Below are 17431 nucleotides of genomic sequence, written 5' to 3'. Positions count from 1 at the left end.
CCAGGAGCCCCTGAAAATAAGCATCTTTCCTTCACAGCAGGAGAAATCAGACACTGGGTTAATGAAGAGTTGCTCTGCAGTTCACAAACCGGAAGATTCGAGGTTCTCTATTCTCCTCAAACTGATTGATGTATCAGTGTAAGGCCATTCAACATCTCAAGAGGATTTTTTTGGTCTATGTCAGTGAGATCACTCTAAAATACACCCAGAAAGGAACTGGAGTAGACAAGACAATTTTGAGAAAGAACACAGGAAGACTCGCAGGACCTGATGTCAATATTTCCCATGAAGATGGTGAGGCACCCCCAGACACGTACAGGCCTCATGTCCAGTGCAGAGCTCTTATATGCAAATTTAAACACAAAAGCACAATTCCTTATGAAATATAGACACTGATAAACTTGACTTCAAAAGCAGAAACTCTGGCTCTGTGAAAGACACTGGTGAGCAAACAACAAGATAGTCCTCAGATGGACCAGGAGAAGGTATGTGCAAAGCAGGGACCTGACACCATATATAAGGGGAAGAGGTGAACATATAGAGAATTTCTGAGCCCAAGAGTAAATAAGAAACACAGATAGGAGATATGACTAGGTGCTTCACTGAAGGGACAGGCTGACGGCAAGTAAGTGCATGAAAAGATGTTGAGCGTCATCAGTCATTAAGAAATGGGAAAGAAAGCCAGCTAAAGGGCCACCACAGACCCTTTAGAATGGCTAAAATGTTTGAAAACTGACAGTATCAAGTGCTGACAAGGGCCAAGAACCATAGCTGCTGGGAGTGCAACACAGTGCAGTTTGGCAGTTTCTTATAAAGCCAAACATGCACTTACCATATGACTCAAACATTTTCTCAAGTTAAATAAAAATCCACATTCATAAAGAAATCTTTAAAACAAATGCCTACTGCTCAGCATGGTCACTGCTGAAAACTGGAAGTGATCCAGATGTCTCTCAATTGGGCAAAAGACTGCCATCTGTGCACTCCCTGGAGCGCGGTTCTGCAAAACAAAACTTGTGAGGCTCACAAAACTATGACAAGTCTCAGATGCACTCAGTGAAGTGACAGAAGTCAGACTCAAATGCCTACACACTGTAGGACCCCACTGATGGCACATTCTGGAAAAGGCAGAGCTCAGACCCTTCCATCGTTGCCAGGGCTGTGGTCTGACCAGCAAGGACAGGACAGATGTGAGCCTGGGGGAGGGTGGCAGGTACACAACTGGATGCAGAACTCACGCAGTGGCACACCACATAGCACAAGTTCTCAGGTATTTACAGTCAGAGAAGAACTTTAACAGGTAAGGGGCAAGGGTCTCTCCAGGCCGCCTTTAGCATCCTCTTGAATGGTCCCACGTCAAAGGCCAGTCGCAGCTGCATACCCAGGTGCAGCCCAGCCCAGAAGCCACGCCCACCCTGCCAAAATGCATAAAATGCTCCTGAGAACCACTGGACAAGGATGAGGGCTCTGGGAGGGAGGTGTGGTGGGGTGCTTCACACACTTGGACTGTTTACCATACGTACGTGTCACATTCTTACCAGGACTCCCAGCCTGCTGGATTTGGATTTTGAATGGTGGACCACTCTCCATCCTTCTAGCAACCTACCCACATCTGCTTCTCTGGAGCCCACTCCTCGAGGCCAGACCTGGCCTTCCTGGGGTTCGTCACTGTACACTCTTCCACTGGTCTCTGTAAACCTTGCTGCTCTCCAGAAGCCCCTTTGAGCCTGGGGGACCACTGCCCACCCCCAGGTCTGAGCTACCCACTATGCTTGCAACCACTGTCCCACCAGCCTCGGCCTCCCCCCACCTCTTACCCACATGGGGATTCCCACAGGGATTCCCTCTGACTGGCCCCAAATCCACTTAGTTCACTTTCTGAATGTCTCTGGTCCCGCCCAGCCTGCTCCCTGCTGCTACTTCCATGAGCAGACATCTCCACAGACTAGGGAAAAATCATTAGAGCCAAGACTGGGGGCACCCACTTTCTTTCCTTTATTTTTAATTTAGGGACTTTATTTTTTTAAAGATTTTTTAACTTTTCTCTTTTTTTTTAAAGTCATCTCTCCACCCAAGTGGGGCTTGAACTCACAACCCTGAGATCAAGAGTTGCATGCTATTCCAACAGGGCCAGCCAGGTACCCCAGGGACTTTTTTTTTTTAAGATTTTATTTATTTATTTGAGAGAGAGAGAGAGAGGGAGGGAGAGAGAACATACACAGCACAAGCACGGGCAGGGACAGAGGGAGAAGCAGACTCCCTGCAGAGCAGGGAGCCCAACACGGGACTCAATTCCAGGACCCCAGGATCATGACCTGAGCCAAAGGCAGACGCTTCACTGAAGAAGCCCCTCAGGTGTTCCAAGACTTTATTTTTTAAAAGCAGTTTTAGCTTCCGAGCAAACATAAATAGGAAGGTATAGAGATTTCCCAGAATTCCTGCTGCCCCTCACACATACAACCTCCCCCCTGTGTCACCCACTGTGCAGAATAATTGGCCAGTCCTCCAACCTCAGCTAGAGGGACTGGGCCTGCATCATTGATGCATCGAATCCTCTGTGGCTCCCACAGCCACCAGGACTCCAGCCAGGAACACCAGGTGCCATTTGCCCTGCCACCTCCAGGAGGGGCTCTGCTTCCCCGTCTCCCCTTCCATGACCCCACATGCTCCAACTGATCTCTGTGGCCCCAGCCATCTGACGGCCCCGGGCCCGCACGATGGGCTCATACCCCTACCTGCCAGCCGGCATGCAAACCCAGTGGAGCCCTCCTCCTCTGTGAAGCTGTCCTGTCCACCACCTCAAGGCAGGGCCACAACTTATGTTACGTGTACTCTCATGGTTGCTTTCATCCCTGGGCACAGACACCAGTGACCCTCCATCCAGGGACTGAACTCTGAACAGTAGGCCTGGGCAGCTTAGCAGTCCCCTGGGAGCCCCAAAGGCCCAGTTCCTCTAAGTGCTGGGGAGCAGGTGGTGTAATTTCATCCAGCTTCACCCCTCCAAGACCCCCAGGGTTTCAATAAAGCAGTCCATCCAATATGGGCCTCGTCTGCTGCCAGAACGCTGTCCACAGCACTGGCCACCAGGAAACACATGCTGAACTTCAAAACAGAGTGACCAGACTCATCCCACGGCCCAGCATCCACCCATAGCCCTCAGGAATGGTTATCCGAGTGGGATGCAGCATCTTCCCACCAAAGCCTCACAAGAGAGCTGGCCCCAGTTCTCCCTTCTTGGATGTGTCTACTCGTTCCAGAAGTGAAACACAATGTAACTTTAGTTTTTACTGAAGACCAAGAGGTAGCCCAGAGACTTATGTGACCTCCATGGAGCCAGTGTCCAAGGAAAGTACCAGGCCACCAGGAAGGAAGAAACACCCAGCTCAGGGAGGGGTATCGATAACCACAAGTCAACACAAGGACAACCATGAAAGAAAACGATGTTGGTGAAGATTTAGGAAAACAGCACCACTCATGCACGTTAGGGAAACCATATACTCATTTGATCCTTTGGGAGTAAACTGGCAAAAAAGCTCTGGAGCCACAAAAACAAGCCACGCTCTGACACCAGAGCACAGACCCTGATTGCCTGCATACTCTTCCTCCTTCAAATCATTTCTTTGGCATAAAGGTGTCTTGTGAAGAAAACAAAACAAAACAAAAAAAATTGAAAATCGTCAAAACACAAAACAATGCAAATAAAGTAAAAACTATGAATCCACATGGTTTTATGGCCACAGACACTGTAAAAATGCTATTATAGAAGACAAAAGATGGGGGTGAACAGGATGCCACTGAAATAGACACTTTAAAATGGCCAAAATGGTAAATTTTATGCTGTATAGATTTTACACAATAAAAACGATGCTAAGAAGAAAAGTCAAACTAAAAACGCACACTTGGGGGCACCTGGGTGGCTCAGTGGTTGAGTGTCTGCCTTTGGCTCAGGTCATGATCCTAGGGTCCTGGGATCGAGCCCCCCATTGGGGCTCCCTGCATGGAGCCTGCTTCTCCCTCTGTCTATGTCTCCGCTTCTCCCTCGCTATTTCTCATGAATAAATAAGTAAAATCTTTAAAAAATAATAATAAAAACAAATTAAAATGTACTTATGCCACAGCCACCCACATCCACACATGTGTATGTGCCGTGAAGCAATGAGGTCCTCATTGAAACACAGGGTGGGTATGATGCTGGAAGCAAAGGCAGAAGAGAAATCATGAAATGTCCTTACTACCTGTAGCACATGGACATACCCTTGAAACAGCAGAGTGACCCTCCTCTAGGGGCCCAGCTGCCCAGATGCTTACGCTCTGCTGAGGGCAACAGGCAGTCCTAGCCCAACCCCCAGGACCTTGTAAGCCTACTTTCACATATAAAAATTCCTTTAGAAATTTCCTTTATCTTGGGCAGCCTGGGTGGCTCGCAGTTTAGAGCCGCCTTCAGCCCAGGGTGTGATCCTGGAGACCCGGGATCAAGTCCCATGTCGGCTCCCTGCATGGAGCCTGCTTCTCCCTCTGCCTGTGTCTCTGCCTCTCTCTCTGTCTCTCATGAATAAATAAATAAAATATTTTAAAAAAATAAATTTCCTTTATCTCCAATTCACCCCAAGATACGTGTTGGTGATCATCCCCCAAGCACATGACTGACTGATGTACATCTGAAGGGTCTCACGACTAGGGTTTTATGAGACAGTAATAAATGACCTTTCCCAACAGTAGCCAGCTCCCTCACCGTCCTGGAAACCTTTGCTTCCAAATTCCTTAGTCTCACATTCTCCCTCACCCCCTCTCAATGTGAAAGACTATAAAGGGTCACGCCCCTGCTGCAGCTCTTCCTGCTCTCAGGTCTCATCCCCGTGCTTGAATAAAACCACCTTCTTGCACCAAAGACGTCTCAAGAATCCTTTCCTGGCTTTTGGCTTCCAACCCTAATGTCCTTCCTACATCAGGTTTTTTTTTTATAATAAATTTATCTTGTATTGGTGTTCAATTTATCAACATACAGAATAACACCCAATGCTCATCCCGTCAAGTGCCCCCCTCAGTGCCCGTCACCCATTCACCTCCACCTCCCACCCTCCTCCCCTTCCACCACCCCTAGTTTGTTTCCCAGAGTTAGGAGTCTTTATGTTCTGTCTCCCTTTCTGATATTTCCCACACATTTCTTCTCCCTTCCCTTATATTCCCTTTCACTATTATTTATATTCCCCAAATGAATGAAAACATCAGGTATATCGGGAAAGGGTGATGGGTGTGTTCTACAAAAGGCACTTTCCTTACAGCATCTAAAGTGTATCCCTACAGGGACCGGTGACCTTGCTCTACTGGTGGATCAGGACTATTTTTCCCCCTCAAGTCTACACCTGGGAACCATGATCCTCTCAAAAAGCCTGCAATGAAGTCATTCTCCGAGGCCTGAGGGTTGGCTGCTGCGCTTGGCCAGCCAAGGGAATACCTTGGTCTGTGCCGGCCCATAACAGACATACTCCCTGGCTTCATCAGGGCCCCACCAACACGCTTCCTGCTTGTCCCACACATTGAGAAAAGTCTCCCTCCCCAGGCTTCCTGTCTACTCAGGCTGGCCTTGGGGCCAGGGGTAGGGGGGATGCTGCCTGGGACTCTGCCCCTTCCCTGGGCTGCAGGCACCTGGGCCCAAGACCCCGGGCTCCATCACAACCCTGAGCCAAAGAGCCTTCCTGCTCCTGTATTACAAGCACTCCACAGCAGCTCATTGGGCAAGTCAGCGTCATAGGAGAGAAGACACCCATGGACTTTCAGGGCACTCTTAGGGATGTTAGATTCTGGGGGGCTCAGATCTGTTTCTTACTAGGAATAATCTCCCTAGTAAAACGCACCCACGTACAGAAGCATGCACACGATGTCAGAGAATTGCAAAATCATCCCCCAAAGCCTGTACACATCAGCTGCATCTATCAGCACCTGCCACCCGCTTCAGAGTGCTCGTGTGCAGCTGCCTCTCTCCAGAATGGAGCTGTTCCCCACGCCAAGTCTCGTAACCTGCTATCCCACTTACCAATGGATTGCCGTCACAAGTAGGGCTACGTGAAGCTGCCCTACCTGCCCCTGATTTGGGTTCCTAACCCCAGGACCTCCTCAGACTACAAATTTCCTGGCCACAGGGTCTTTGCAGATGTAACTAAGTTACAATGAGGTCTTCACACAATGTGACCCAGCCTCATGGGAAGGGAGGAGGCCACGGGAGGGTGAAGGCAGAGGTCAGCACCAAGATCCTCCGAGCCAAGGAACACCAAAGGATGACAGCAAACCACCAGCCACTGGGGGAAGGGCCTGAAACAGGCTGAGCACGGGCTTGCAGCCTCCAGAACTGCCAAGGTGCAGCCTGGTCCGAGCTGCCTCATCTCAGCAGTTCCTGCACGCAGATGTGGTAGCCATGGTGACCATGATTTAGAACACTAGGACACCATGTAGGTCCCTCCTTTTCAATGGTCGGAAAGTACTCCATCTCATCCCCCTGCTGTGACTGGTCACCCTACCTCTTCCGGACCCCAGCCTTCAGGCTAGTACGACAAGTGAGCCCTCCCAGACCCCAGCCCTGGCCCCAGCCTCCCCCTCAGCTCCAAACTCACAGACAACACACATGACACACCCGTCATTGCTCTCCCTCCCTGCCTGTCTGTTCCAACGGCCCCATTCACTCAGTGGTCCAGACCAAGCCCCAGGGGTCACACTTCCTGCCTTTTTCCTCACCCCGACAGCCACTCCACCAGCAAGCCCTGAATACCCCACCAAAATTATTGGCCCGCACTGGCCATGTTGCTCCCTCTCCATTACCCCCAGATACTCAACCAACCAACTCTAGCCACAGGTCCCACAGGCGGGATATGTCCACAGTTGAGAACCTCTACTCTGGTCTCACTCTGCTACATCAGCCGCCCCAGTAGGTCCTTCAGCTGCAGTCCTGCCCATCAGGGACACCCCCACTCCCACCCTTGCCCTGAGATGTGTCACCTGGCGGATGCCCCTTGTGAGCAAACCATAGGAAGTGACTCTAGCCCTGACAGAGTTAGGGTTTGAGACAGGGAAGATGCATGGTCTCTGGCTTGACTCTCCCAACAGGCAGGGCGTGAGGACACACACCCTGTGCGTCAGCCTGGGGGTCTCTCCTCAACCGTGCTCTCAAATGTCACCAGAGGAAAATGGATGAAGGCCACATGACCATTTTCATCTATCCCCTGAAAAAACAGCTTTTCAAATTCAAACAGTGAAAGCTGGCTAGGGTAGGCAGACCAACAACCAGACTCTATGGGTAGGAATGTACAAGGATGCCAATGAGATCGCTTCCACCCAATAATACCATTGGGAGTGCCAGTTATCTTGTTTCTAAAAACAAACAATGCCACACACAGTAGAAAAAAGTCTACACATAAATGTGTTAGTGTGGCATTATTTTTAATATTAAACAATTAACTCAATTAATTATCCAATCGTGAGGGAAACATTGAGAAAACATCAACATGTCTTCTCAATGCAGCACCATGTACCCACTTGAGTGAGTCTGTGAAGAACACAGAGCAAATGAAAAATGCACGGTCCTGGCTGGAGGGGACCATGTATGATGGTGACCCCTTCTTTCTATTTCTGAACTTCCCAAACTTTCTTTAAAAGGTATGCATTACTTGAAAATGTTTTAATGGATAGTTTTAAAAGAAAGAAATTCATCCCTCCGGGTTGGAACTATGTGTCCACAGCAGGCCCCTGTCAAACGTGAAACTGCTGGACTCAGAGGAACTCAGATCTGAGCCTGACTGGGGTACCATTCACCCCCACGAGGCCAGGATGGGAACAGTGGAGTTGTGAGCAAGGCGTACTGCCCACAGAGTGTTCAGGGTGGGGAGCCAGAGGGAGGGAGGGGGGAACCCACCACAAGGGACCCCTCCCACTCTGAGCCTATCCTCCCCCCTATGAACCAGGAAGGGGTGAGGGGCATTATTCATGGAGGAATGAGTGGGGGGGTCCCCTCAAAAGACTGCACGAATCCAAGGGGTAATCTCCTCTGTCTGTGCCTGCTCCTCCCAGAGACGCAGATAACCATGTAGTCTGGCCTCAAATGCCCCACATCACGCAGCCATGTTCTTTCATCCCCAAGCTCTATAACTGCACCCACTCCCCATCTCTGTCCCCAGACTTGTAAACAGTCAGTGGGCCCCATAAGCTCTCTTCAGTCAGCTCTTCCCAAGGCTCTGCACCTGGGAGATCCTAAAGCACTGCAGAGGAAAGAGGGGTCTGTGGGGGCACAATGGAGCCCTAGAACGGGTCAGGCAAGGTCAGCCCCCCTTGGAGGGCTGCTCCCCCCACACTCCCTGGGACAGCCAGGGCCACACGGTGAATGGGTATGAGTGGCTGCCTGCACCAGCACACCTGCCAAAGGTAAAGCAGGTGGCAGTCATCACTGACCTTTTCTAGCTTTTCAAAATGCTCCCGCAGGAATGTCATGGGCCTGTCGGGCTTGGAGATGCACAGGTGCACGATGCAGTCTTTGAGGACCTGCTGGACGCCATGCTTCTGAACATAGAGCTCACACTCCTTCAGACTCTCATCCTCCTCTACCTGGTAAGAGGATGGGGACGCCATGGTGACCCCACGGCTGCCTGGAAGGGAAAATGCAAATCAGGGGAAGACAAGAGGGAAGCCTGAGGTGGCACCCCTGTGCCTGCATCACACACATGCATCCTACAGGCTCCTGGGGTGTGTTGCTGTTGTCACGTCCATGACTGATGTGACCTGGTGACATGGTCTATGGCCACAAACCTCTCATTCAGAGGGAGACTGGATGAGCTGGGAACCTAACAGCCACAGAGCCTTACCTCACAGATCTTTGTGGGCATGGAGGAGGATTAGACAGATCTGTGCACTGCTGAGCACAGCCCTCCTCTCTGAGAGATCTGAAGGTGGAGAGTGTCGTCCCCTCCCCCCCCCCCCCAGTGGCCAGCCCACCACTTATGTGGTCTCACTTGCCACCATCCCTCCTCCCTTTTCAGAGACAATTGTGTGAACCAGGGAGATGGAGAGGTGCTTTCACAGAGCAGAGGTAGCCTGCTTTGCAGGAACAGAAAGAAAACCAGGAAAACAGTTGCAGCCTAGCTGAGGGCCCTTCTGGGAGCATGGAACGTGGAAAACAATGGTAGGACCCGGTTCTCGGCCCGCGTTCCCAGCCCCGCATTCTCAGCGCTGCTCAGGCTAAGTCACAATGACGGCCCCGGAACTGGGGGCCGCGCAGCCGCCCTGCCGCGGACCCCGGCCCGGTTCTCCGGTTCTCCGCCGCCAGGACAGCCCTGGGTCCCTGCGCCCCCGCCCCCCAGGACCCGCGCGCCAAGTCCCTGCACCCCCTCCCCCCAGCCCCTGCGCCCCCTCCCCCCGGCCTCTGCGCCCCCCAGTCTCTGCGCCCTCTCCCCCAAGCCTCTGTGCCCCCAGTCCCTGCGCCCCGTTCCCCTGGTCTCGGTGCCCACCCACCACCCACCCCCGCCTCTGCGCCCCCTCCCCAGGCTCCAGGGCTCCGGCGCCTGCATCCCTTCCCCAGGCCCTGGCGCCTCTGGACGCTGAGCCCCTGGCCCGCGCGCCCCTTCACGACAGCCAAGGGGGCGGGGGCCCCCCAAAGGCCCACATTTCCCAGGCCTCCTGGCCAGCGGAGCTCAGCCCCTCACCCGCGCAGGCCGAGGATCCCAACGCAGACCCGAGCCCAGCCCGGCGTACCTGGATGCGCGGCGCCCAAAGCCCGAGGCGGCAGCGCGGGGACGCGGAGACGCGGGGACGGCGGGCGAGAGCGGGTCCCCGCACTGCAGCGGCGCCGCCCTCCGCCCGCCCCCGCGCCGCAACGACCCACCCCTCCACCCCCTGCACCAGGCCTGTCCCCCTCCCCTTCTGCCCCCCCATCGGGCCTCCCCACCCGCCACTCTCCTCTACCTCCTGCACCTCAGCGTCCCTCCACCCCGTGTACCGACAGACCTCTCCAGGCCCAAGACATCCCCCACCCCTAGCTTACCCCTATGTCCCCTCCTTCTCCCTCTCTCCAGCTTCCCCAATGACCCCACGCAATTGGAGCGAGCCCCGGCAGGCCTCAAGTTGGACAGAGTCACAGATTTTCCTGCACAGGCCAGGACCACAACCACTCCCCTCCACCACCCACTCCTCACACCTCCTCACCCCCTCCACTGACCATGTGATGGCCCATCCTGACTGGCTCCAGCTCAGAGAGGCTCAGGGAGATGGCCAGGACCCCCCATGCTCACTCTGCAGGTGTAACGCCTCCATTCTGCAGGGTCTATATCCACCTCAGAGCCAGAAGAGGTGGCCAGAGACCCCAGACCACTCTAGGGAGAGGTGAGCTGATTGCCTTTTCTTGGTTACGGCCACCAGCTTCACCCCCATGCCTCAGTGGGAAATCAACAGGTCATCCTGAATTCTTCCCCACTATCTTCCAAAGTCCATGAGGTCGCTGAGGTGTGCAGACCCTGGGTGACTTCCTAATCTATTAGCCCAGACCCACAGGAAGGGGGACTGTGCTAATGTTCCTGTTGCCCAACATCACACATTGCCCCCATCTAGCAGGTGGTGGCAGAAACTTCATCTCAATCATTTGGGGCCCCTGCCCTTTCCACAGAGTGGTCCAAGCACCAGGAGAGGGGACAGGGAGCCCAAGTCTTGAAGGGGAAGGAGAAGACATCTGCTCACGTCTCACACCCTCTCGTTCACACTCACCTGTCCCTGCTCACCTGTCCACAAAAGCACAGCACAGTGTGACCAGCCTCACCCAGCATGCCCCTGCAGCAGGGCCAACACTGGCCTCACTTCTTGCCTGTGTGAAGGTAAAGGAACAGGTCACACTCTGGTAGACAAACTGGGAGGTCCTTTCCACCTCCCCAGCCCTTGCCCTCAATGTGGGGGAGGTCAAGTGTCAGCAGGGAAGCCATCTGGACAATCTGTAGCCTGTACCTTTATGTGAGGATGGTAAGAATGTCCCTCACAGAGCTGGTTGTGACACCATGTGTGCCATAGTGCTGGCATTCACAGCCAGGTTGCCTCCCCCCTGGATAGTGACAAATCTTGGCTTTTGTACAGTGTCCAAGCAGCCATATCCTTCCACTAAAAACATACAACTGAAATCCAGTTACCCAGTACATTGTGCTTACCTGAAAATGTCCCCTCTGCCCGCAGGGAAGGACCACCCTATGTCCTCAGCCCTCTGACATTCCCCAGCAGAAGGTACTCACATTCCCCAGCTCCGGGGTACTTTGTTTCACCCTTAGAACTTGGGTGACCAAGCCTCATAAAGACCCAACTTCAAAGCCATGTTCTTTCCCAATCACTGCCTGCCCCCACACTCCTGCCTCTGCCAACAAGTGTTTGTTCTGCAGGAAGACTTCCCGGGGGCGCTGCACCTCCAGATGAGGTGGGGCACCTGTGAGTTGCCACTCGGGCTCTCCGTACTTTGTAGCTCTCATGGCAAGTGGTACAGAAGAACTAGGTGAGTCTGTCGGCTTAAGGTTGAGAGCACCAAATAGGCATGGATGCTGTTTGTTTTCTTTATTTGGTCTGCGCAGCATGGAGACAAACACAAACACTGTCTGGGATGCAGAAAGGGTCTCTGAAGAGGTGATAGAGCACCATGGCCTGAGACAGGCCTGGCAGTGGGCCTCTCAGTGGGCACAGTGCCTTGGGCAGCCTGCAGAAGCCCTGAAGGGGCAGAGGGTAGTGGACGTGGCTGGCAGCTGCTTACTGAGGGCTTGCTCTGGGATGAAAACTGGATGCCAGAGCCTTCCTGGAAGAGGCCCTTGCATCTCAAACAGGTGGATGCTACTCAAGTGCAGCTTTTCCGTAAGGCTGAGGGTCCAGTGACCGTGAACAACAGTAGTTATTATGGGCAGGGCCCCAGCCGTTCATCGGGGAGAGACGGAAGCCCTGTCCCTGGTATGCACTGACAGGGCCCTGTTGGGATGCAGAAGATGAAGCCACAGGCAAGAGAGCTGAGCTTTGAAGGTGAGGTGGGAAACAAACCTCGAGCCCCATGCCTCTGAAGAAACTGCCATCAGCGAGAAAGTCCCCAGGGAGGAGGCAGCAGGAGACATTATAAGGACAGTGTTCTTTTATTTTCAGCTTTCACATTGCTCACCAGGTAAGTCTGGGATGCAAAATTTCATACCAATGTTGCCACTGAATGTCAGTGAATTCTGATCATGCCTGCTCTCGGGTGTGGCACCCGGCAGCAGGTGCCTCGATCCCACACATGCAGAAGCAGATACCCGATGGAGCCTGGGTGAGAATCCAGGGCCATCTCAAGTGTAGCTGCCAGAGGACCCAGACTTCCAATCTGCAGACACTGCAAGATAATCAAGATGTGCTGTCTGCAGCCCCTCAGTTTGTGGTGATGGTCATGCAGCTGCTGACAGCTGTCATGGGGGGGATCAGGGAAAGAGGCCCCATGTCTGGGTTGGGGGGATGGACAGAAGGAAACTATTCCACAAATGCTATAAGCTGAATGCTTGTGTCACCCCAAAACTCCTGCTTGAATCCTAACCCCCTGTGTGGGGTAGGGTGTTATAGGAGGGGGCTTTGGGGTGAGTAGGTCATGGATGGAGCCCTCAGGATGGATCGGTGCCCTGGCCTTTGCTGCTGTTGTGCACGGACACCATGAGAAGATGGCCTCGCTATGGTCGAACTGGTCAGCTTCTTTGTCTCAGAGACCAGCCTCTAGAGCCGCGAGAAATAAATGTCTTTATAAGCCACGCAGTCTGTGGTATTTCTGTCACAGCAGCCTGAAGAAATTCAGACAGGAGGAGGCGTGAGTACTCAGCAAAGCCATATATGAAAATACATTGTAATGATAAAAGAATTAAAATATTACGAAACTGGCACAGAAATGAACAAACATTAAGGTATCAAAGAGTCCAGAAATAAAGCCAAATCAATATCTACAGGGATTTTGCTTGTGATAAAGGTGGCACTGCATAGTTGTGGGGACAATTCAATTAGTTTGGGGAGAATTTATTTTTTATTTATTTTTTAAAGATTATGTTTATTTATTCATGAGAGACACACACACACACACACAGAGAGAGAGGTAGAGAGACAGGCAGAGGGAGAAGCAGGGAGCCCGATGTGGGACTCGATCCCGGGTCTCCAGGATCACACCCTGGACCGAAGGCGGAACCAAACCGCTGAGCCACCCGGGCTGCCCAGTTTGGGGAGAATTTTAAAAAGTCAACTGCACCTCTTTATACAAACTTCAGAGGGATCAGGGATTTAAATTAAAAGCAATGGAAGGAGCATCAGGAAATGTCTTAGAATCTCTCTGGACACAGCAGGACTTCCTAGTCATACTATGAGATCCAGAAGCCATAAATATAAAAAAATTGACATACTCTGTAAAAATGAAAACTTTGTGCATAAAAAACGCTCACAGGTTCAAAGTAAAAACAAAAACAAAACAAGAAGTATATTTACAGTATCTATCACAAAGAGCTGATTTCCTTGGCATGAAGATGCCCAGCTCCACTCAAACTAAGAACAGAGCAAATTAGAAGTACATGGAGGTGCGTGTGTCACCTGGCAGGTCTGTGAGGTGAGGGCATGGGAGACATGGCACCAACGGAGCCTCTGCAGACTCCTATGCGGAAAACTTCTATCACACATTTAAACACACCTACCTCAGCAATTCTGCTCCACTAGGTTTATCAGTAATTTGATGATAAATCAATATTGCAGTGACTATCCTTACATATGCATTTTTCTGCTCATGGGTAAACGTATCTCTCTAGGGTACCCGGGTGGCTCAGCCAGTGAAATGTGTCTGCTTTCTGCTCAGATCATTATCCCGGGATCCTGGGATCCAGTCCCTGTCCAGTTCCCTGCTCAGTGGGGAGTCTGCTCCTCACCCCCTGCTCCTGCTTTTGCATGCTCACCAGCTCTCTCTCCCAAATCTTTTTTTAAAAAATGTATCTGGAGGATCCCTGGGTGGCTCAGTGGTTTAGCACCTGCCTTTGGCCCAGGGCACGATCTTGGAGTCCCGCGATCAAGACCCGCATCGGGCTCCCTGCATAGAGCCTGTTTCTCCCTCCTCCTGTGTCTCTGACTCTCTCTCTCTCTCTCTCTCATAAATAAATAAAAATAAATAAATCTTTAAAAAAATAAAAAAATAAAAATAAAAAAATGTATCTGTCGGGCAGCCCCAGTGGCCCAGTGGTTTAGTGCCACCTTCAGCCCTGGGTGTGATCCTGGGGACCTGGGATTGAGTCCCACATCGGGCTCCCTACGTGGAGCCTGCTTCTCCCTCTGCCTGTGTCTCTGCCTCTGTCTCTGTGTGTCTCATGAATAAATAAATAAAATCTTTAAAAAAATGTATCTGTCTGCCTTCCCAGGTGCACAGAAACACAAGAAATAACAAAAGTGGTAGGAAAAACTAAGTATTAATCAACAGGGGTCTGATGAGACACCCAGTGGCATATCTGGACAGCAGACTGTCATCCAACTGTTCAGAAGGATGTGGCAGTTCTGTTTGAACCAATGCTAACCTATCTCCACTGTATGTTCCTCAGTGAAAACAACAACAACAACAACAACAACAAAACAACCATGGTATGAAACTCAGCACATATGCTACCATTTAAGAGGCTACTTTACAGGGCACCTGAGTGGCACAGTTGGTTGTGTGTCAGCTCTTGGTTTCAGCTCAGGTCATGACCTCAGGGTTGAGAGACAGAGCCCCATGTTGGGCTCTGTGCTCAGCGCAGCATGTGTGCCCTCCTCCCTGTGCTCCTTTCCCAGCTCATGCGCTATCTCTAAATTAATTTTTTAAGGTGACTTTACAATCCGTACATGTGGATTCTTGTGGATCGAAGCACAGGATACTTCTAGAAGCACCTGAGGGAGAGGGAGGACAGGGGTCCTAAAGTCACCATGTCCTTGAGTGCCATTCCAACTGTACGTCAAATGCAAGTATTACCTATTCAAAAGTAATTTTCTTTCTATTAAATTTTTTTAGTCTTCCCAGAAAAGACAAGGAATTCAAAACACTTATTATTTTCACTCCATAAACCACACTAAAATCACAATAAAGGGATTTGGGTTTTTTTTAAAGATTGTATTTATTTGACAGAAAGATACCATAAGCAGGGAGGAGAGTCAGAGGGAGAAGCAGACTCCCCACTGAGCAGGGAGCCCAATGTGGGGCATGATTCCAGGACCCCGAGATCATGACCTGAGCCTAAAGTAGATGCTTCATCCACTGAGCCACTCAGGTGCCCCAAAGGGATTTTTGTATCTAAAGGCACAAGCCCCAGAGGACTGGAAGGACCTGGAGAAGACCTTAACAAAATCCTGGGAGCCCAAAAGAGGGCCGGACAGTCATCATTGACTCATTGGAACCAGGAATACGGAACTGTGACTGGCAGAAGGAAGTGCCCAGTTCATACAGGAGAATCCCCCAAAGCCTCAGGAATGGTCTCACCAGATACCAAAGTGAGAGCCAGTAGTGGGCGGGAGCTGGCCTCATGCCCCAGGAGGAGTAAGACAGACAGTCTCTGGACCAGGGCGGGGACAGGGGGCACACCAAAAGCAGGCAGATACATGAATGCAGATACATCAGGTGCTGACCCCAACCCTGTAGCAGAACACCAGGGGCCCAAGAGCCTTCCCTGGAGAGCTTGACCAAAGACACAGAGATGAGCAATTACCATGAAGCCAAGGCTGAGCCAGCAGGGCCTAAGGGCAGTGGCCTTCCCACACACTCCCAGCTTCTAATCACCTCCTCAGCTTCCCCAGCAGGCCTGATGCAATGTGATCCCAAGGCTAGATTTCAAAGCAACACTGGGTGCCTTGAGAGTCCACCTGCTATGCCATGAGGGAGCCCGTGTTGCCACATGGAGAGCTGCCTCCCAGTAAGGACCCAGCCCTCAACCAGGCCCACCCATCATGAAGCCAAAACCATTGTCCCCAGAGCACTCGGTTACCCAAGGGATCTGCGGACTTCGCAAATGCCATCATGTGACACCAGCAACACTGTTAGATAACTGGTGCCTACCTCCAGATCGCTGTGCCGCAAAGCACACACTTGCTCCCACCTGTGAGGCTGACTCTCCAGTGTCTATAGGTCTGCGAAAGGCAGGGCCAGAAACCCAGAGCCCCGGACATTGCCCACCCCTCATCCCTGAATCACTGCCCCATTTTGCAAAGTAAGTCTGGCCCTGCCCACAGGCCCCACCACCTCCCATCCCTCCCACAGCCTCCTGACTCACCCCCACTCAGACCCATCCAGAGGCAAAGACAGTGACATCTTCAAACCAACCGAGGTCCCACATTTCTTCCCAGGCCCGTAACCCTGTCCTCAGGCCAGCATTCCCTTCCTCTGTGTCAGCTGAGCTCCTGCCTCTCAGATCCCACCTCCAGAGCCCCTCCTGGAGGCACCTGCACCTCCGCTCCACCCCTCTGCATGAGGGCACCATCTGTGTCACACTCTGTTTAACGACCTCCCCTCCTGGCAATCAGGGGAAGTAACTGCATCTGCTGTGACTCACCGCTGTACCCCAATGCCTAGCAGGATGCCTGGAAATGTCAAACACCGCATAAATATTTGTTGGATGAGATAATGAATCAATTAACCAACTACATGTTATCTGCTAAAATCAGTTTATTACACTGACTTATATGACACGCTTTAAAATATATATCACCAGGACACTGAACAAGCAAGACTCTTCATATTTATTCAGTGGAGGAGTTCTGTCTCTGCCCCTAGATACACATTTGGACAGCTGCATCATGTTTTTTTTTGGCTCAAACAGAATTTCAAAGTTCTAGGGTTATGTTAAGATATAAACCCGTCAACTCAAGTCATTACAAGCATCCAGGACTAGAAATAATGCAAACTCCAAACTCGATTTAGAGAGTTGGAACATGCCCACCTCCAGTGAAGTGCCTCTGCTGGGAGACAGGTCTGCTAGCTCCTCTCTGGCTCTCCCACCACCCTCCCCAAACTCTCTGGTGGGGGTCTGCCCCCCACACACACACAAACACATCAGACAGCCTCTGGCATCTAGAATTCCCAGAAGAGTCATGGTCGTGTCACCAGCCCCCGTGTCACCATCAGAGACTTCACAGAATGGATCCACAATACGGGTCTTGTGTGTCTGGTTCCTCTGACTGAGCATCATGTTTACAAGGTCCATCCACATCGTAGCCCAAGTCACCAGCCCCCGTGTCACCATCAGAGACTTCACAGAATGGATCCACAATACGGGTCTTGTGTGTCTGGTTCCTCTGACTGAGCATCATGTTTACAAGGTCCATCCACATCGTAGCCCAAGTCAGCACTTTGTTCCATCCTAAGGCTAAATGAAAGCCCATCGTGTGGCCAACCACATGGATCACCCATGATGGATGCTTGGGCTGCTTCCAGCTC

The 17431-nt window shown here is 51.7% G+C and overlaps 1 protein-coding gene across 6 annotated transcripts in view; it reads right to left on the bottom strand.

Annotated features, from left to right (window-relative positions):
* The window catches only part of PRKAR1B (protein kinase cAMP-dependent type I regulatory subunit beta), a 126094-nt gene that overhangs the window by 102431 nt on the left and 6232 nt on the right, over positions 1–17431 (bottom strand). The window contains exons 3-4 of one of the 6 annotated variants that reach the window (XM_041750876.1): positions 10738–10834; positions 8437–8630 (exon numbers count right to left, since the gene is read on the bottom strand). In XM_041750876.1, coding sequence (XP_041606810.1) covers positions 8437–8613 — 177 coding nt within the window. In that variant the 5' untranslated portion in view covers positions 8614–8630; positions 10738–10834. Of the gene's footprint in view, positions 1–8436; positions 8631–9683; positions 9706–9732; positions 9831–9942; positions 9995–10021; positions 10046–10737; positions 10835–17431 lie in introns of those variants that run through there. The other 5 variants (XM_041750877.1, XM_041750881.1, XM_041750879.1 and 2 more) reach the window with 5 other exon arrangements.

This window comes from Vulpes lagopus, chromosome 3 (genome assembly GCF_018345385.1).
Source record: "Vulpes lagopus strain Blue_001 chromosome 3, ASM1834538v1, whole genome shotgun sequence".
Taxonomy (NCBI): domain Eukaryota; kingdom Metazoa; phylum Chordata; class Mammalia; order Carnivora; family Canidae; genus Vulpes; species Vulpes lagopus.
The sequence above is the reverse complement of the archived record's forward strand: the minus strand, read 5'-3'. Positions and strand labels throughout refer to the sequence as shown.